The following is a 20,834-nucleotide window of genomic DNA, read 5'->3' on the forward strand; positions in this document are numbered from 1 at the left end:
AATTTGATCTCTTGTTAATTGAGAGTGTGAGATGGAAAAGAATATTCTGTATGTTCATGGCTGTAAATTTTTTTTTACTGAAGACTGGTACCACCAAAAAGAACACTTAAAAGCTTTCTGTTGCAGCTGGTTCTTTGAATCGGCTTCTTTTATTCCTAAATTAAGGGGATTGGATTAGCCAGCTATTCTTTTAATTAAAAACAAACAAAATCTAGTTCTGTTTAAAGGGAAAAGTCTGACTGAATTATCCTATTTAGAGTGGAGTTTTCCATCCTTAAGACCTTTCTCAGAGCAGTTTGTACTATTTTGGTGTTCAATCCACAAAACAAATTAGAACACTTTGAATAATCTTGAAAACATGAGGAAGAGAAACACTAGGGCTGTAACAAGTCTCTCCAGATGATAGTTTTAGTCTTACATTGAGGAAATGGCTCAGATGATAAAGAATCTGCCTGCAGTGCAGTAGACCTGGGTTCAATCCCTGGGTCCAAAGATCCCCTGGAGAAAGAGAATGGCAGCCCACTCTAGTATTCTTGCCTGGAGAATTCCATGGGTAGAGGAGCCTGCCGGGCTCCAGTCCATGAGGTCACAGAGTGGGACTGACTGCATGACTAATACACTTTCAGAAACCCATTCAGGTTTGCTGCTGCTGCTGCTAAGTCGCTTTAGTCATGTCCGACTCTGTGCGACCCCACAGACAGCAGCCCACCAGGCTCCCCCATCCCTGGGATTCTCCAGGCAAGAACACTTAGGTGAACATTAATTTTCTTATGAAACCTAACTGCCTTCTGAGTAGGGGCCCATCTCCACAGGGGTGCATATAAGAGACATTTATGGCACCGTTTCCTGAAGGCGTAGTCATCTGCGTTCATCTGAGTTGTCTGTTACTAGTTTCTGTGCTCCCAGATAGCGGATTCTTACTACAAAATAGCCTTTCATTGGTGAGTACAGTTTGTTTAACTGTCAACATCCAACAATCTAATTGTCACTAGGAGATTCCAAAGGATTTTCTGTTGTTTATAGTAACGCTTCTTTAATGGGTTAGAATCTGTTATCCAGATAGTTTTTCTGTTATATACGGTAGTGTTCCCTAACCATTTTCCCACAGTGACACATATAGAAAATGATAATATTTGTGTATCATACTGCGGTAAGCCAAGAGGGCTGGCCACTGCCACAGGTGACCAGTCCTGGGATCCTGACTGTCTCAGCCTGTCAGCTGCCCCAAGGACCTGGCATACCTATAACTCATTCATGTCTCACCACAGAAAGCTCTGATTAGCAAATGAACAAAATAATTGTTTTTTCCAATGATCAAGAGTTGTTGATGGAATGCAATATCATTGTTCAGAGTTAGAATATATACATTTGTCCCCTTCTGAACTGCTCACTGGGGCTTCCCTGGTAGCTCAGCTGGTAAAGAATCCGCCTGCAATGCAGGAGACCCCCGTTAGATTCTTGGGTTGGGTTGGAGAAGAGATGGGCTACCCACTCCAGTATTCTTGGGCTTCCCTGATAGCTCAGACGGTAAAGAATCCACCTGCAGTACGGGAGACCTGGGTTCAATCCAGGTTGGAAGATCCCCTGGAGAAAGGAATGGCTACCCACTCCAGTATTCTGACCTGGAGAATTCCATGGACAGAGGAGCCCGGCAGGCTGTGGTCCATGGGGTCTGGTCATTGCCTAGTCTTTAAATCCTTACTTCAAATATACATCATGAGAACATATCCACTGACCAGTCTCTATTCATCTTTCCTAGAATAAGTCATGGTGAAAATGGCAAATAATAATTCCACCCCACCACAGAGCAGGTCACAGAGAACGGCTGTTACCTGCGCTGGATGCAGTTATGATGAAAGTGGTAGATTCTCAGAAGGCAAGGACCAGGCAGCATCTTCAACTCTCCGGTCACCAAGCAGACGCTCGAGAAGCTGCTGGGCTGAGGGGCATTTGTGTTCTCTGCCCCCTCCATGGGAGCGCAGGAGGCAGGGCCGTCTCCTTGTCGCTTATGGACAGGAGGGGACCCTCTGAAGGTGGTGGAGGGTCTTCATGGATTCTGTTAGCTCATCATTCATTGTCAGGAGGCCTCACACAAATTAAAGACTTTGCTGAAATGAAATTAAGTGAATGTCACTCCATCAGAGCTAAAAGGAATGGCAACATTTTCAAGCTGAAAGCTTAGCTGCTGGCAAAGTTGAACTTGGATGTGATAAGCCTGATAGCCTGTCTCTTACTTGACATTTTGTGACACCTGTATATTATTTGTATTTATGTTAATAATGACTTTCAAAGGGAAACCTGGTGTAATTTCACTACCTGTGCAACCTTACCAAAGGGTTCTCTGTGTAACTGTTTGATAGAACTGGCTTTAAAAAGAACTTGAAGGGAAGCAGCGTAAAAAAATTCTTTTCTTGTTTTTCAAATAAGTTAATTTTAAAATTACTTTTGCTGAAGTATTTTGGTTAGCAGCTCAGTATTTCCGTTGATCATAAAGGATATTAAAAAAAACTGAGAGACGATCTTTAGTATTGATACAGCTCTTCCACTATAGTAATGGTTTTCCTGAATCTATGGCAATATTTTTAAAAATTCTTGGGTAAAGTAATTCAGGACTGGAAGAAATCAGGGACTTGGCCCATGTTACCCACCAGTATGCTTATACGTTAGAAAATCTTGCATTGGTTTGCAAGCTCCTTACTCTTTATGAATTTAATGAGTTAGAAGATGACGATGTGTATCTTCCTGAATCAGAACCCTCTTTATTTAAAAGAAACCAAAGGAAGAATAAAAGCAAATCTAACTGCTTCACTGTGGTTTCAAAGGGCTTCATTGACAGATAAGACTCAATAGATGTTGAAAAAATGAGCATGCCTTCAGGCAAATCACCATCCAGTATTTACTGAGCACATACTCTGCTCAGCAGTCAAGCCTTGTCAGACTTCCAGTAAAGTCAGAATATCTCTTTCGAACCTCCTTGAAGGTGTAGCCACTTTTGGAAATAGTTTTATTAACTGTGTGGTGTCCTAGAAGGCCAAAGTAGAACGTAATAAAGCCTTTAAGATGAGTAAATTCATTGTCATTAAGACTGGTCACCATGTTGGATATGTAGAAATAAGAGGACAAGGGTATGGATCCATAAAGAAAGCTGAAGAAAAAGCTCGTTAACAGGAAGAAGTGCCTTAAAGAAAATACCTACCTTGGTTCAAGGAGACAAAGTAAGAAGTAGCCTCTATTGAAAAAAAAAAAAAAAAAAACATGATTGTGGTATTTGAAACCAAGCTGACCTCTTTGCTAGACTGAAATGTTTGCTGAACAAAACAGGTTCTCATGTGCTGTTGCCTGTAGAAAACCTTCTTTTGTCTCTTAAGTGAGTCATGCAGGAAGCAGATGGGGAGGGCACAGCCCTGTAGAGAGCAGAAAAGGAGCACGTGCGCTTCATCTGAGCTAGGGATCTGAGGCAAAACTTGAACTTTGGTGGGAAAAGATGCCACGAGACGCAGGAGACGTGCAGGGCCACACTGCCAAAACATTGACCTAAACATCCCAGGAAAAAACAGAATAGCAGACCACGCTTACACGGTCTGGGAATCTAAGACAGAGACCACATTTCTTGCATCTCTGCCTTCGGATCTTATTCCTGTGTTTTATGCTGGGTGGATGCTGAATTTCAGCGACCACGAGTGGAATTGGGGAAATGCTGATCCCGAGGGAGGCTTTGGCATGGCTATGGTTTTTGTTATGATTTGCTCAGTTATCTTCGCATCCCCATAGGAACACAAAGTGCTGCTGACGGGGACCCCGCTCCAGAACACAGTGGAAGAGCTCTTCAGCTTGCTTCACTTCTTAGAACCAACTCGCTTCCCTTCGGAAACCACCTTTATGCAAGAATTTGGTGATCTGAAAACCGAAGAGCAGGTACTTACCGTGGCTCCTTTTGTATTTCAGTCACTGAATTGAGGATTAACTCCCAAAGGGCCAAAGCATTAAGATTTAACTATTTTTTTAAATGTAAATTATGTCAGTTTCCCCCCACCTAGTAGACAAGTGAGATTTACACATCCTTTCCTTGGATGTTCTGAGTCTTCATTAAGGCGATGTCCTGGCTGGTTGGTTGGTCTCTCTGCCCTCCTGAAGGGCTCTTGAGATTTACGGAGTCTCCGTACCTGTCCACCTACTCTTCAGCTGCTGTCCTGTCAAGTTTGGTGGTTTTGCCTTGTGTGCTTTTGGGGGTAGTGTCAGAAGTGGCTGAAATTTCGCAAGCTGTGTCCGTCCTGGAGATGCAAAGTTCTAGTCTTAGCTCCTGCTTGCTCACATTGCTTACTCTTCTTGAGTCTACATATTTCATTTAGAAACATGGTTCCTAACTACCTTGCAGGATTTCTATGAGAAATAAATATGGTATCGGGTATGAAAAGTGGCCAGTTATCTTATACATCGTGAGAGTTATGTAGGTGTTGGTTATTAAGCTCTATTTGAAACAAACTTGATGCTTGAAATCTTGGTCTTCATGTGCCCCCTCCCCTAATTTACCATCTAAAACCTCTTCTCTTAGTTCAAGGGAAGTCTGTTTTGTTTTGCCCTTCGTAGAATAAATCAGAGCTGTCTGGTGTGCCGTGTCCTATTGCCAGTCAACAGAGATGAGAACAGAGAGGGACCAGAGAGCTCCTGGCTTACTCACACATTCTGTCAGCTCTTGCTAGAAAGGAAGAGAACTGAAGCGAGTCATTCCTACGACTTTCTCCCTTCCTTCCTCATCATCCCAAAGGCTCAAAACAAACAGAAGGGAAAACTTGACAGAATGAATAGGGTTCTTTTCTGCTGTATTCCGTTCAAGCCTCCTGGCTGTTCAGGACTCTCTGGCCAGGTGAACTAGCCCATCAGAAACTGGACATTCAACCCTCACATGCTCCTATTATGAGAGCTGTAAGATAATGCCCTCGTACCCTTCGACAAACGAAAGTGAAAGGTAGATAAATAAGAGACTCCTGGTTTTTTATGGTAGACTATGTTTTACCATGCTAGCAAGTCCCAACACCAGTATTTACTTAAGATCCTTTTGTAGGTGCAAAAACTCCAGGCTATTCTAAAGCCAATGATGTTGAGACGTCTCAAGGAGGACGTGGAAAAGAACTTGGCCCCCAAAGAAGAAACTATCATTGAAGTGGAGCTAACAAACATTCAGAAGAAATATTACCGAGCCATCCTTGAGAAGAATTTCACGTTTCTTTCCAAAGGTGGTGGTCAAGCTAACGTACCCAACCTTTTAAACACTATGATGGAATTACGGAAGTGCTGCAATCACCCCTACCTTATCAACGGTAAGCCTGGCTCCTTGTTTCAGTCGTTGTCGAAGCCCCAGAAATCCTTGCCTCCCTCCACACGTGTTATTGTATGGTTTGTAGTTGCCCCAGTGTGAGTTTCATCATCTTCCTGTTCACAATGCCTCCTTCTGTGAAGCCGTAGGTGCAACATCTTTGTCCCCGATGGTCCCTGAAGCAGGACCTCACATCACCTGTCCTGCATCTGCATCCCACTCCTTGAAAGGAGGTGACGGTGCTCGCTGGCTGGAAGCCATCACACATGCTAACAATTAAAAGAAAAATTAACCCCCAATGAGGTGTGTGTGTTTACATCAGAGAAGTTAAAGAGCACCTTTGGTGTGAGAGGCAGCTGTTGGATGCCTCAAAACTCTGATGGGAAAGAACTTCTCTCAGTCCAGAGGCTTCCAGCATCCATTCTCTAAGAGTGAGAGGTTATCTCGAGCATTGATAATCAAGAGCATGGTTCATGATCTTCCTGTATTCTTAACTAAATTGATAGTGTTATGTAACTGATAAGAGTAAGAACCTGTATCGTACTCTTCCAGAAATCATTAGAGGAATTCATGCCTGTGACATGTAAAATACTCCGGAGGCATGAGAGCAGGAAAGCCATTCGAAAGCGATGACAGTGAGACAGGCTTTTGCCCATTATAGTTAAAAAAGGAAGGGGCATTTAGGCTGATGTAACCGCAGGAGACAAGAGAAGGAGGCAGAACAATGTGGAACCTGCCCAGGATATAAAGTATGTGTGCGAAACAATGGGACAGTGAACCGTAGACAGAGTGGAACCTGGTTATGGGAAGCCTAGATGCCAGCTTGTGGAATTTTGGTGGAGCTAAGAAATGATTAGACATGGGATTTAGGATGATTGATCTGGAAACGTCATATGAATAAACAGATGGGAGTAGGGAAAGATATACAAACAGAAAGCCCCACTAGGAGGCTACTGCTGTCATCCAGGCGGGAGTTAATATGGGTTAAAGAAAAGTGATGGTGGTCTCAATCGGGGTGTTTGTGTACAATTATGATTGGCCAGCAATGCAGTTAGGGTGCTTTCCAGGGGCGAAGGAACCAAGCCAGGTTGTTTTTTTTCTTTTTTTTGTCACTATCATAATCCGTGAGGTTCAAATGCAGCTGATGTCAGGAGTTCCTAGTCTCTCCCCGTTTTGTAATCTATCCTCCTTGGGCCAGCTCACCTCCGGAATCTGCAGTTACTAATGACAGAGTGGTCCCTCCCTGGAGCCGCCTCACCGCAGCACCTGAGGTCATGGCTGTGCTGTGACCTTGGTGCATTTCTGCTTCAGACTTGCTGCTTTTAGCTTGGTCTTCCCAAGAGAGACTCACACGTGACCATTGTGTGTTCAGTGCTGCCGCTTGCTCATCCTCATGTGTGTAAGAGCCCGTGAGGCCGTTGTGGTGTCTACAGCCTGGTCCTGAGCTAGGGAGATGGAGCTGGGCCGAAGGTGGTCGGTGGTATGAGTAGAGCTCTGTGTGTGTGTGTGTGTGTGTGTAATCTGAGAGACACACACACACAAATACACAGTTTTTTTCATTTGATGTCTGAAAAGAGGAACAGTAGCCTCCAAGAGACTCCATTCCAGTGTTCTTGGAGAATCTCATGGACAGAGGAGCCTGGCAGACTGTGGTCCGTGGGGTTGAAGAGTCAGATGTGGCTGAAGCAGCTGAGCACATGTGCGCATGTGAGAGTGGAAATGCTGTTGAAGACGTGGTGGGGTCCCCGATGGCTTGGGTTGACTTATGAGTCCGTGTTGTTGGGCAGAAGGGGTGTGGAGAACAGTGAGCAGAAAGAAGATGAGGCTGAGCTTGTGATGGAATGAATTTCAGAGAGCCAAAGGGTAATCTTCAAGAGAAATATTTTCTTACTTGTTTGTGGCTAGTATAACTGGATAACATTGCAGCTCCTGCCCTCACAGTGACCATCTGTTTAAGGGAACAGACTTCCACACTTCCTTAAAGTTGTCTCTGCTACATACACACACACATGTGTGCACAGACACACTTTTAAATACAAATGCAGTACTTTAATTTAGGGCAGTGCCATTGGAGTATTTTTGGGCTCCCCTGGCGGCTCAGTAGGTAAAGAGTCTGCCTGCAATGCAGGAGACTCAGGTTCGATCCCTGGATCGGGAAGATCCCTTGGAGAAGGAAATGGCAACCCACTCCAGTATTCTTGCCTGGGAAATCCTATGGACAGAGGAGCCTGGTGGGCTGCAGTCCATGGGGTCACGAAAGAGTCACACACACCTGAGTGACTAACACTATTGGAGTATTTGGGCTTTTTATAGCCTATTTCCAATTTTTAATTTTCTGATTGATGTTTACAGATCTAGTATCAAGGTAAATCTTTAGTAATTGATAACCTTGAGAATCATCACTTCATGGGAAATAGATGGGGAAACAGTGGAAACAGTGTCAGACTTTATCTTTTTGGGCTCCCAAATCACTGCAGATGGTGACTGCGGCCATGAAATTAAAAGACGCTTACTCCTTGGAAGGAAAGTTATGACCAACCTAGATAGTATATTCAAAAGCAGAGACATTACTTTGCCGACTAAGGTCCGTTTAGTCAAGGCTATGGTTTTTCCTGTGGTCATGTATGGATGTGAGAGTTGGCTGTGAAGAAGGCTGAGCGCTGAAGAATTGATGCTTTTGAACTGTGGTGTTGGAGAAGACTCTTGAGAGTCCCTTGGACTGCAAGGAGGTCCAACCAGTCCATTCTAAAGGAGACCAGTCCTGGGTGTTCTTTGGAAGGAATGATGCTAAAGCTGAAACTCCAGTACTTTGGCCACCTCATGTGAAGAGTTGACTCATTGGAAAAGACTCTGATGCTGGGAGGGATTGGGGGAGAAGGGGACGACAGAGGATGAGATGGCTGGATGGCATCACCGACTCGATGGACGTGAGTCTGAGTGAACTACGGGAGATGGTGATGGACAGGGAGGCCTGGCGTGCTGCAATTCGTGGGGTTGCAAAGAGTCAGACACGACTGAGCGACTGAACTGAACTGAACTGCACTGAATGGCTTAGAGGTCAGTTTGGTTTTCCTCCTGGACATCTTCCCTGCCCTTCTTTCTTCAGCTTTTCTGGAAAATATGTGCTCAGTCACTTCAGTTGTGTCCAACTCTTTGTGACCCATGGACTGTAGCCCGCCAGGCTCCTCTGTCCATGGTATTTTCCAGACAAGAATACTGCAGTGAGTAGCCATTCTCTCCTCCAGGGAATATTCCAACCCAGGAATAGAACCCGCATGTCCTATATGATTTGCATTGCTGGCAGATTCTTGACTGCTGAGCAACCGGGGAAGCCCAGACAGAGTATAATTATAGCTGAAAGCATCGCATAGGAAATATGTTTGCTGATATATTTAAAGGAAGCGTTATTAGTGACAACTGGCTGCCACTTTAAGAGCCTGAATTCATAGCAAAGAGCTGAATTAATTCAGTAAGAACTTTTGTCAGATAAGAAAGGACATATTTTAATTCTGACAGTTTTTGATGATGTATTATTGGTAGAATTGAAAAAGAAGGAAAGGTACTTTTCTCATCTAAATAAATTTAAAATGAAAAAAATTTCTCTACTGATTTGACTGAATTTATATTTTCAAATTTTCTGCTAAAATAGTTCAAACACATTAATTTTGTCATGATTATTTCATTTTTGAAAACTATTCACTAAAATATCTAAAATAGTATATTTTGATTATGGATTGATATTAATATCTTAATTTTAACAAAAAATAACTACCCAGATATTATAAGTGAAGTGTGTTTCTGAATTGCTTATAGTATATTATCCAACAGGAAGAAACGTTTTGAAAAAACCTAATGTAATATGTGGATATGATCCGTTCCCCCTGTCTCCTGAGGACCTTCTTGTCCTGAATCTAGAACCTAGATTTCTAAATTTTCTGTTTTGGAAAACATTATTTGACTTTATACAGGGACATTTGGTGAACTTGCTTGCCAACACAGGAGATATAACAAATGCAGGTTCGATCCCTGGGTCAGGAAGATCCCCTGGAGAAGGAAATGGCTACCCACTCCAGTATTCTTGCCTGGAGAACCCCATGGACAGAGGAGCCTGATGGGCTACAGTCCATGGAGTCACAAAAAGTTGGACATGACTGAAGCAACTTAGCAAGCATGTAGGATGCAAGAACATTTATTCAAGAGGGTGCTTCATTCAAGGATATTCGTGCTGATGCTCTTCAACAGCAGTTTGGTTTTTACCTTTTCTTAGAGAAACCTTTGCCTTTCATTCCCTTCAGATTGAAATCCCGAATACTAGCCTTTTATTCACATGGGAGAGAGAGGGAGTGAGAAGCGGCAGTTCCCACCCCGCTGGCATTTTCTGCCTGGCCCTTCCTGGGAAACAGCAGTGGCTTGCTCTGCACAGACCTCCCGGCCCAGCCCAGGCATTTGTGACTGTAATCTGGTCTCAGAAAGATTCTTTGTTGATTAATAACAAACAGACTGTATTTCTGGATATGATCAGGTCATGACTTCATTTCCACAGGTGCTCTGAAAAGGGAAGTGGGGGCACTGCTGTCCCACCTGTGGCTGCATGCCCCCCTTCTGTCCTGGCAGCTCTGGTGGCCCAGGTGACCTGGCCCTTAAACCCTGGAAGGGTCTCATATCCCCATCAGTACAGTGCCTTCATGTTTAAAAACCAATGGTTAAGAAGTCAGGTTCCTGATGTGGTTTAAGGCTGGGAAGTAATCCCATCAGATGGATTTGTCTGTCTGTATTTCCCAAAGAAGTGACTACCCTGCATCCCCAGCGCAAGGGTGGAGCACAGTGCCCGGGCCCTGATTAACCCCCTCACCCTACCCTGGACCCCGCTGTCTAATTCTAGTTAAGCCACTTAAGCGGCTGCAGGAAGCTTAGCCGGCTACTCCCTGGACAAGTGTGTTTGGTGTCAGGGGCAGAGGTGGGAAGAGTTTTGGTCCCTAGGAAGGTGACAGTCTCTCTGATGCACCCGCAGCAAGTGCAAGTCTCTGAGGGGCTATTAGAAGAGAGGGTTAGGTATCAATGTCTTTCATTAAACAGAGGTTGATTGTTTAAAGCTTTGGATAACTCAAGATAGAACTTTTGTACTTTAGGAAATTATCAAATGAGAATGAATGTAGAGGGAGATGGAGAGATTGCAGTGAAGATGTGTGCTCAGATCTCCTGAAAAAATCTCTCAATATTATCCCTGAAGCGGGACTCCCTTTTGCTGCAGCCCTTTTGGCCATATTAACAGGCAGTTTAGATACACAGATGACTGCCCTTGCACAGCAATTGTTAGAACTCTGTTCCCTTGCCTCTTAGTTTCAGAACAGATTTTGTTATGTGTGTTTATGTTTCGCGAGTAAACAGCTCCTCATTTCTTTAGCATTTTAGGTTCCAAATTTTCTGTAGGTATCCGGCCCTTGGCTTGTTTCTGCCACTTCTAGCTTTGACAGTCTGTTGTTGAAATTCAGTTTCTACAGACAGCAAACATTTGTTTGTTGGAAAATGTGGGGGTTCCCCCCCAAACGCTTGAAAATGTGTCATGCTGAAAACTCTGATCCCTCTTCTACCTCCCTGGTTTCCTGCAGACCCCACTCTGAGCTGGTGGACGGATGTGTGTTCGTGAGCGCGAATGCGTTGTTCTGGGCCCTGCTGTTTGCAGTGGGTGTTGAAAGCAGGTTTGTTGTTTTCAGTAATAAAAGAAAAAAACCTTTTACAGTATTCCTATTATGCTGTCCAATCTCCGCAGGTGCTGAAGAGAAAATTTTGGAAGAGTTTAAAGAAACACACAATGCCGACTCTCCAGATTTTCAGCTCCAGGCGATGATCCAGGCTGCTGGCAAGCTAGTGCTGATTGACAAGCTGCTGCCGAAGCTGAAGGCCGGTGGCCATAGGGTGCTCATTTTCTCCCAGATGGTGCGCTGCCTGGACATCCTGGAAGACTACCTCATTCAGAGACGGTGAGGGCCAAGCCCCCGGGGGTGGGGGGTGGGGGGAATGTGGGACTGGGCTCCACACGCTTCACCTCCAAGTGGCCTGTGTGATAAAGGGGATGGGTGGGGGCTTGTGTCTTAGCTCTTCTTGAAAGCTATGGATGGGCATGACAGTTGTCCCATATGACGCGTGCTTTTGCAGGTAGTTCTATTTTTCCACTTCTTTCTCTGGGCTAGGGGAGGACAGCTTTTTCTTGATGTTGAAATAGTATCTGACATTTTTGTGACCCCCATGGACTATAGCCCGCCAGACTCCTCTGTCCCTGGGATTTCTCCAGCAAGAATACTGGAGTGGGTTGCCATTTCCTTCCCCAGAGGATCTTCCCGACCCAGGGATGGAACCTAAGTCTCTTGTCTCCTGCATTGCAGGCAGATTCTTTACCACTGTGCCATCAGGGAAGCCCGAGCCTGTTAATTTATATCCCATGTTGTAGTACGTTCTTAAAAGCACCAGGAAAGGAACACATGTCCTGTGGCCATCTGCCAGGCCTCCTTGTTGACACTGACATCTTCCAGGTACCCATATGAGAGGATCGACGGCCGGGTCAGAGGCAACCTCCGTCAGGCAGCTATCGACAGGTTCTCCAAGCCTGACTCTGATAGGTTTGTGTTCCTCCTGTGTACGAGGGCAGGAGGCCTAGGCATTAATCTCACTGCTGCTGATACCTGCATCATCTTCGATTCTGACTGGAATCCCCAGAATGATCTCCAGGTAAACATGCAAGAAAACCTTTCTGGTACACCCCTCCCCCACTTTGGAAAGTCGTTCCGCTACATCAGACCAATAAATTGAAATCCTGCCGTCGCTCAGGCAGTGTCCCATGATCGGGGCAAATGAACCAACCGGTAATCAATTGATTGATAATGTGAAAGTCATTTCTTGGCATGTTAACCCTCCACTGTTGAACGGTACACCTACTTATCAGAACAGATGCTCTTGTAACTGGCAGTAGGGTGTTCTCTTTCTCTGGTGGCCATGCATTTGCTTTTTCTTTCAGGCTCAGGCTAGATGTCACAGAATAGGACAAAGCAAATCTGTGAAGATATACAGGCTGATTACCAGGAATTCTTATGAAAGGGAAATGTTTGACAAGGCCAGCCTGAAGCTGGGTCTGGACAAGGCAGTCCTGCAGTCCATGAGCGGACGGGAGAATGCTCCCAATGGGGTAAGCCTTGCTGTCCTCACCCTGTGTGCTTCACTCTGCTCCTTGCTTCGTTTAGCTCCCAGTGAGAAATCATCCTCATCTGGTAATTTTTTGGCCTCAATATTTTAAGCATGTTTGGTCACATTTACTTCGTCATAATTGAGGTTTACTGTCTTGGAGAAAAAAGTAAGCATTTGTTCAGTCTCCAGACATTTCGGTTCTTTGTTATTGTTCAGTAGCTCAGTTGTGTCTGACTCTTTGCAGCTCCATGAACTGCAGCACACCAGCCTTCCCTGTCCTTCACCATCTCTCAGCGTTTGCAAGTCAGTGATGCCATCCAACCATTTCATCCTGTCATCCCCTTCTCCTCCTGCCTCAGTCTTCCCCAGCATCAGGGTCTTTTCCAGTGAGTCACCTTTTCGCATCAGGTGGCCAAAGTATTGGAGCTTCAACTTCAGCATCAGTCCTTGCAATGAATATTCAGGGTTGATTTCTTTTGTCTAAATGACTTTAAATACTTCTCTAACACAGGTACAACAGCTTTCCAAGAAAGAAATAGAGGATCTTCTCCGGAAGGGGGCCTATGGTGCGCTCATGGATGAGGAGGATGAGGGCTCCAAGTTCTGTGAAGAAGACATCGACCAGATCCTGCTCCGGCGGACCCACACCATCACCATCGAGTCCGAGGGCAAGGGCTCCACGTTTGCTAAGGTGCGGACCCACCCAGGAGGCAGGTCTTCTGGGGAAGCGAAACAGAGGCTGTGTAATGCGCTCATGAGAAGCACACGTAACAGCTGCTTTATGTTGCACGTTAAGAAATTAGTGATTTAATCCCAGTGGGGGCCCTGACGCACAAAATGTGCTTTATGTTCTATGCGTCTGGTATCAGGGTCACCCTCACCTTGTCCCATCCCTGCTTCCGGGCTCCCCAGGCTCGTCCTCTCTCCGTGTCCTGGCCGCCCTCCCTTCCACTTCTTGAGCCTCTGCTTTGTCATCACCTTCCTCCTTTCCTGGGATCTTGATTCCTGATGAAGCCTTGAGAACAATCAGCTCACTCCTATCTTGAAAAAGTCCCCCATCTGCTTTCCTCTCTGGCTGCAACCCCATAACTCCTTTTGTAGCTAAAAACCACACCAGCAACCCACACAGTGTTATTGACCCTGCTGCTCCACTGCCTTACTCTCTACTCATTTCCCAACATCCAGCTTCTACCCCTCCCCCACCCACCCCAGCTCCCCCCAACCCCCCGCCCCTTCTGAGGCTTCACCCACCCACCTCCAAGCCCAGTGCCACACTTTCCACTTTCATTTTGAGCAGCTTTATGGAAATGTAGTTTACTTACCATAAAAACCACCTATTTTAAGTGTACCATCCAGCACCTTTACCATATATAGACATGTACAAGTATCCCAATATCTACGTCTAGAACATTTCCGTCACCCTTTAAGAGTCCTCCCCCCACCCTCCTCCCCATCTAAGTCCCAGCAACCACTCCTCTGCTTTCTGTCTCTCTAGGTTTGCCTACTCTGGACAGTTCATATAAATGGAATCATACAACACGTGGCCTTTTGTGTCTGGCCTCACTACCTTAGCCTGTTTTGGGGGCTCATCCATGTTGTAGCGTGTTATCACTAATTTCTTTCTTTTTATTGCTGAACCACATCCCATTCTATGGCTCCACCTTATTTAACACTTGAATATGGACCTTGATTGTTGATCCATTCACTAGCTGGTGCTGAAATTTGGATTGTTTCCATTTTTTGGTTATTATGAATGATGTTACAAATATTTATGTACAAGTTTTTGTGTGGACATATGTTTTCATCTCGCTTGCTTATATTACCAGGAATAGAATTGCTAGGTCTTCTGTAACTCTGCATTTAACCCTTTGAGGAACTGCCAGACTCTTCTCTAAAGTGACTGTACTACCAGCAGTGGTTAGGGTTTTCATTTGTCCACATTGTTGTCTGTCTTTTCTAATCACCACCCTGTTACCGAGTGTGACATGATAGCCCACTCTGGTTTGATCTGCCTTTGGTTTTCATTTGTCCACATCCTCACCAATACTTTTTGTTGTCTGTCGTTTCTAATCACCACCCTATTACCGAGTGTGACATGATAGCCCACTCTGGTTTGATCTGCCTTTCTCTGATACTATTTAGCATCTGTTTGTGTGCTTGTTGGCCAAGTATTGATATATATCATCTTTGGGGAGGTGTCTCTTCAGATCTTCTGAACAGCTTTGAACCTTGTTCAGTTATGTTTTTTTTAAATTGAGTTTTAAGTGTTCCAAATAAAAGTTTCTTATTAGGTAATTTGCAAATATTTCCCTTAGTCCTTTCTTAATGGTGTTTAATTTTAAGAAGCCCGGGTTACCCATGTTTTTCTTTTATCATGTGTGCTTCTGATCCACTGTTTAACCTGTGATTACAAAGGTTTGCTCCTGTGCATTCTTCTAAGAGTTTTATAGCTTTCACTCTTAACTTTGATGTCTCTGATCCCTTTCTGCGTGAATTTTTGTGTGTGATATGAGACAGAGGTGCAGCTCCCTTCTTTTGCATATGGATATCCAGTTATCCCAGCTACTGCACTTGCCCCACCTGCTCCACTTGTTGAAACTACTCCACTTGTCTCAGCTGCTCCACTTCGCACAGCTACTCCGGTCTTGAAAGGTTCTCCTTGTCTGGGCTCAGTGACCCAACACCTTCTCCCTCACATCTTTCGACCTCTTTTCAGGTTCTTTTCTCCGTCCCCACAGATACTTCACATTCATTCGGTACCAAAACAGGTCCATTCTCCCTTTCCCTCCACCTCTGTGCATGCATGTGTGCACGGGCACGCACCCGTTTTTTTCGCCTGAGTCACACCTCTCAGATGCCAGAATTGAATGCTGGGCTTTCCATGGCTTCCTCCTCCTTCAGGCTTTACATGCCCTCACATTCTAACCCCTGTAATTTTACCTTGTAAAGACCACCTTCTAGCCTGTCTCCTTTTCTTCATTTCTGCAGATCTTCCCCATTTCCTCCCTAAACCCTGGCTGCAGCTTGTCCTGCTCTGTTCTGTACTCCCCGCATCCCACCCCCTGCTCCAGGACACTGGTGTGGTCCCTCTGACAGGTGACTTTGCATATGGTCTCATCCCTCTCGAGATTATTCCCATTTTCAAAGAATTTCCTGCTGCCTGAGGATGGGTTTTGGACTCTGCTAACAGGACATGCAAGGCGCTGCTGGCCCCAGCTTCTGCCTGCCTCACCAGCTTGACCTTGGGCAACACCCCTGACCACCCGAATCCCTGGCTACATGACACAATCACCTTTCTTGGCCCGTGTGCCTTTGCACATGCTCCATCCTGAACATTCCCACTTGCTTTCTTGTTCTATGGCCTTTTAAAAAAATTAATTAATTAAGTTTTGGCTCTGCTGGGTCTTCATTGCTGTGCTTGAGCTTTCTGTAGTTGCAGCGAGCAGGGGCCACTCTCTGGTCGCGGTGCTCAGGCTTCTCATTGTGGTGGCTTCTCTCGTTGTGGAGCATCGGCTCTAGGCACACAGGCTTCAGCAGTTGCGACTCAGAGTCTCAGCAGTTGCAGCGCCCAGGCTCCAGAGCACAGGCTCCGTAGTTGTGGTGCAGAGGGCTCGTTGCCCCCTTGGCATGTGGAATCTCTGTGGACCAGGGATCAAACCAATATCCCCTGTGTTGCAAGGTGGATTCTTAACCACTGGACCACCAGGGGAGCCCTATTCTGTGGGATTTTAACAGGCTGGTTTGGGCACTGTGTTCCGGAGGGCATATTCTCTCTTCCCAGCAGGAGCCCCCACCCCACCTAAGCCTGGCTAGGGCTCCCCTCTGTATATTGGCTGCATCTGTACATACCTCTGTCATCTGTCATTTATTAGGCTGTGCTGTCATCTTTTATTTCCTGATCTGTCTCAACCCCTGGACAGTGAGCTGCCTAAGGGACAGTCCTTTGTCCCAGTCCCACTGACCATAACACCTGGCACGCACACAGTGGAAGGATGCCTGTGTGTTCAAGTGAATGAATGAGTGAAACTGCTTTGCATTTCACCTCTGAGAAAACCCTTGCAAAGTAATGAATATCTTTTTCCCCCTTTAGGCCAGCTTTGTTGCATCTGGAAATAGGACAGATATTTCCTTGGATGATCCAAATTTCTGGCAAAAGTGGGCGAAGAAGGCAGAATTGGATATCGATGCCTTGAACGGGAGGGTGAGTGAGCGGTCATATTGACTCCCTGTCTGACCTCTCCCAGGGCTTCCTTTTCAGAAGTTTCAAAGTATCTGCTGTCTTTCAGAACAACCTGGTTATTGACACTCCGAGAGTGAGGAAGCAAACCAGGCTGTATAGTGCAGTGAAGGAGGACGAGCTGATGGAATTTTCAGACCTGGAGAGCGACTCAGAGGAGAAGCCCTGCACAAAGCCGCGGCGGCCACCAGACAGGTCCCAGGGCTATGCCAGGAGCGAGTGCTTCCGAGTTGAGAAGAACCTGCTCGTCTATGGGTGAGTCAAGCCCATGTGAGAAATGGAATTTCATTCAAAAAATGGTTAGAATTCCAAGTGGTGTAGGAAAAACTCTAATTTATGTTTGGGTTTCTGTGACTGCCCAGGACACAAATGCTTTTGGCGCAACCCAGGTGGTTAAAGAACTCAAAGCTGTGCAGATCCTCAGAGAGTTGAAGGGGATTTGTCCTTTAAGGAATCATGTCAGACTCAGATTCACTTGCTGATCACTAATAACTCAGAATGGAAGTCTCAGAATTACATCTTTTTCTAGTGTTCCTTCACATAAAATTACCACTCTCTCATCACTTTTGGTACTCTTTCATCATTTTTCTGTTATAAAAATTTGTTAAAGGCAGTGGTCTCATTTGTAAAGCTCTTCCTACCTATCTGAAATGTGGAGGTCATTTCAACCATCTGAATGGGTCGTATTTCTCCTGCTCAACCGCAGGATCCACATTGAATCCATCTCTGAAACTCCATGGCACAGGGCTTCCAAAGGCAGGGTGCTCGGCGCAAATCAGAATTCCTAAACAAGCATGCTCTCATACCTGGTGGGACTGTAAGCAAATATTGCTCAAATGCAAAACCTGCCACAAAAACTGTTTCTATAGATCTGATGACTTTTGCTCTGTGATTTCTTTCTTCTAATAGATCATGATTAGTTTCAGAAGAAACACAGATATGCTGCTAACGTGGCCGACAGGGATCTTACCTGGCCCTTGTCTGTCCTGTGGGTCCTTCCCACGGCACTGAGGGCTGCTCTTAGGACAGACCCTTCACCTTCTGCCATGTGCTGTTTCCACAAGCAGCCCTGCCCCCACTCCCCCAGCCCACACTTGATCTGCCTACCACCTCCCGCACTTGACCTCCTAGCGGGCATCAGCTCAGCATCCTGCCCCGCCTCCCGCCCCTAAGGGTCTCCTGCACGTGCTGTCACACTCAGCCTGTCGCGTGACGGCTCTTAACGGTCACGTCCTGCCAGAGCCCCAGTGAAGGACTCCTTGAGGCCTAGGGCTCCTCCTTTGTCCTTGGGGCAGAGTGTGATGCCAGCAGGCACAGTGCGCGCTGGGTCAGTGGTTGCTTACAGTGAAGGCAGATGCACTGTAGCCCGTCCCATGTCTTGGCAGCTGGGTCCCCTCTCCGCGTCATCTCCACACGCCGGCGGTTCTCTCCTGGCCGTCTTTACTTGGCGGAGACCCTCCACCTGAGCCTTTTGCTACTTCACCTGTTTCCATGATTCAATCTTAGCTGTCAAAGTTGAGAATTTTGCTGCTGACTTTAGCAACAGAGCATATTAATCGCTGCCGAAGCTGGAAGGTATGCTTATCTGTCTTTCTGTAGAGCCCTTCCCTCCTCAACCGTGAGCAGGATGGCCATGGCACCCCCACCCCCACCCCAGAAAGACAGGTCCTCTCTCCTTTAACAGGCAGCTCAGGTGCTGTTTCCTGCTTCTAAGTGGGGGAATCAAAGAAGGCATTCCACAGAGGCGGCATGAACAAACATCTTGAATTAGCTGGAGTAAGAGTAAGGGTGGGGTGTCGGACAGGGAGAAGAGAGTTTCCGGCAAGAAGAGCTGTGGGTCCGAAGGCCCAAAGGCTAGGGCCAACCTTGTGGTTTGAGGAACTGGAAGAACAAATCTGGAAGCTGGAGGACCAGGTGGGGCAGAGGCAAAGCCACTGGTGAGGCTGTGCCCCTCGCCTGGGGGCTGATTTCTGCCCTGAGCACCTGGAGCCTGGGGAAGGTGTGCTCACATAGCACCCGCCTGTGGGGGCCTGTCCACGGCCCTTTCTCTCCCTGTTTCACAGGAGGACACATAAGTGCTTATATTTGGGACTTGTTTCAGAGGGAGACCTTTCGTGGCTTTCCATTAATTATCGGGGTGTCCTTATAATTTCCTTCTAACACATTACACAGCACCTTACCAAAATGAAAATCACATATAACTTTTTTTTCAAGCTGATGAATGATGCTTCTAATGAATGATGCTTCTGATAACTTCCTGTGTGGTTGGTTGTTAATCTTCCTCACTCCGGGCTGAAGGTCCGATGTGAGCCAGCAGACCACCTCACGTCTGGGTATCGGAAGATGCTCAGCTGCTTCTGCGGCCACACCCTCAGCCACCAGCTTCCTGATGTGGGGGTGGTCACACCTGCCACTTGTCACCTTTCATCTCAGATGACAGGTCAGCATCAGAACATGGGAACCACGCCCTTGAGGAGTGGAGCAGAGGGTTTTCAGGTCCCTGCTGGAAATGCAGGTGTCAGCTCCCACCCTGCAGCTGTGTGTGTGTGTGTGTGTTTAGCTTCTACACCTGGACTGCTTTCCCATTGCCTGATGTTGATGTCACTAGTTTTGACCCGAGCCCTCCTAAAGCTGCCACCTGCCTCTGAAACCAGAGCCCCAGGTCTCAGGTCAGAGGCACCGTCCACATGTGGAGATTTGCTTTGCAGCTGGGGGCGGTGGACGGACATCCTCTCCCATGGCCGCTACAAGCGCCCGCTCAGCGAGCAGGATGTGGAGACCATCTGCAGGACCATCCTTGTGTACTGCCTCAATCACTACCGGGGGGATGAGAACATCAAGAGCTTCATCTGGGATCTCATCACGCCAACGGCTGATGGCCAGACGCGGGCCCTAGTCAACCATTCCGGTGGGTCTGCACCTCCTGCTTGGGGTCCCGGGAGCCTCCGAGGAGCTTGGGAGGCGCCCCAGACCCTGCGTGTCCCTGACTCCTGATCCTGACAAGGTCACTGGGGTCGTGGACAGTGTCTATTGTTATTATCATCATGACTACTCCGGTTCTAGGTTTGTCAGCCCCGGTGCCCAGGGGGAGGAAGGGCAAGAAGGTGAAAGCCCAGAGCTCACACCCAGTGGTACAGGATGCCGACTGGCTGGCTGGCTGCAACCCAGACGCCTTGTTCCAGGAGGATAGTTATAAGAAGCACCTGAAGCACCATTGCAACAAGTACGTCAGGGAGGGCGGGTGTGGAGAGCGGGCAGCCCTTCTGGTTCTTAAATGTACGTGTACTCAAGTATGTGTATATACTGAATATCCATCAGTAAGACTAGTGCACTCTCATGGCGCAGCTTTATTGTTTTTTTTTTTTTTTTTTCTTGAAACATGATGTCAAGTCATGTGGAAGCCTGACTTTAGAAGACTGATTTTGGGGGGGAAGGGGGGCAGTAGTAAAGATGCATAAACACAGTTTTACTACTTTAACTGTTTGTAAGTATACAGTTCATTGGGAATAATTATATTCAGATTGCTGTGTGCCCATCACCACTGTCTAGACCCCAAACCGTTTCGTGGACCTTAATATAACCTCTGCTCCTATTAAATGATTTCTCGCCCTTCCTGCCCTCGGCACTTGACAACACTGTCCCACCATCTGTCTCTAAGAACTGGCTTATTCTAGGTATCTTGTTATAGTATTTGCCTTGTTGCAGCTGGTTTATTTTACTGAACATACTGTTTTCAAGGCTCATCCATGTTGTAGCTTCTACCAGAAGCTCGTTCCCTTTCATGGCTGTGTAATACTCCATTGTGTGTATAGACCACATTTTATTCATCCATCCATCGATGGGCACTTGGGTTAACGGATGTCTTTGGCTGTTGTGAATGATGGTGCTGTGGACATGTGGATAACTGAGTTTTAGCCAATGTGTTTAGAGAATGTGGTTCAGTCAGTTCAGTCACTCAGTCATGTCTGACTCTTTGCGACCCCATGAATTGCAGCACGCCAGGCCTCCCTGTCCATCACCAACTCCCGGAGTTCACTCAGACTCACGTCCATCGAGTCCGTGATGCCATCCAGCCATCTCATCTTCTGTTGTCCCCTTCTCCTC

The 20,834-nt window shown here is 46.4% G+C and overlaps 1 protein-coding gene across 1 annotated transcript in view; it reads left to right on the forward strand.

The window, feature by feature from the left end:
• The window catches only part of CHD7 (chromodomain helicase DNA binding protein 7), a 191,666-nt gene that overhangs the window by 147,694 nt on the left and 23,138 nt on the right, over positions 1–20,834 (forward strand). The window contains exons 14-23 of the mRNA XM_052652070.1: positions 3,772–3,915; positions 5,063–5,318; positions 11,085–11,295; positions 11,845–12,040; positions 12,327–12,494; positions 13,005–13,184; positions 16,584–16,694; positions 16,780–16,985; positions 19,439–19,638; positions 19,794–19,953. Of these exons, the coding sequence (XP_052508030.1) occupies positions 3,772–3,915; positions 5,063–5,318; positions 11,085–11,295; positions 11,845–12,040; positions 12,327–12,494; positions 13,005–13,184; positions 16,584–16,694; positions 16,780–16,985; positions 19,439–19,638; positions 19,794–19,953 (1,832 nt within the window). The remainder of the gene's footprint in view (positions 1–3,771; positions 3,916–5,062; positions 5,319–11,084; positions 11,296–11,844; positions 12,041–12,326; positions 12,495–13,004; positions 13,185–16,583; positions 16,695–16,779; positions 16,986–19,438; positions 19,639–19,793; positions 19,954–20,834) is intronic.

This window comes from Budorcas taxicolor, chromosome 14, assembly GCF_023091745.1.
Source record: "Budorcas taxicolor isolate Tak-1 chromosome 14, Takin1.1, whole genome shotgun sequence".
In the NCBI taxonomy this organism is placed as follows: Eukaryota; Metazoa; Chordata; class Mammalia; order Artiodactyla; family Bovidae; genus Budorcas; species Budorcas taxicolor.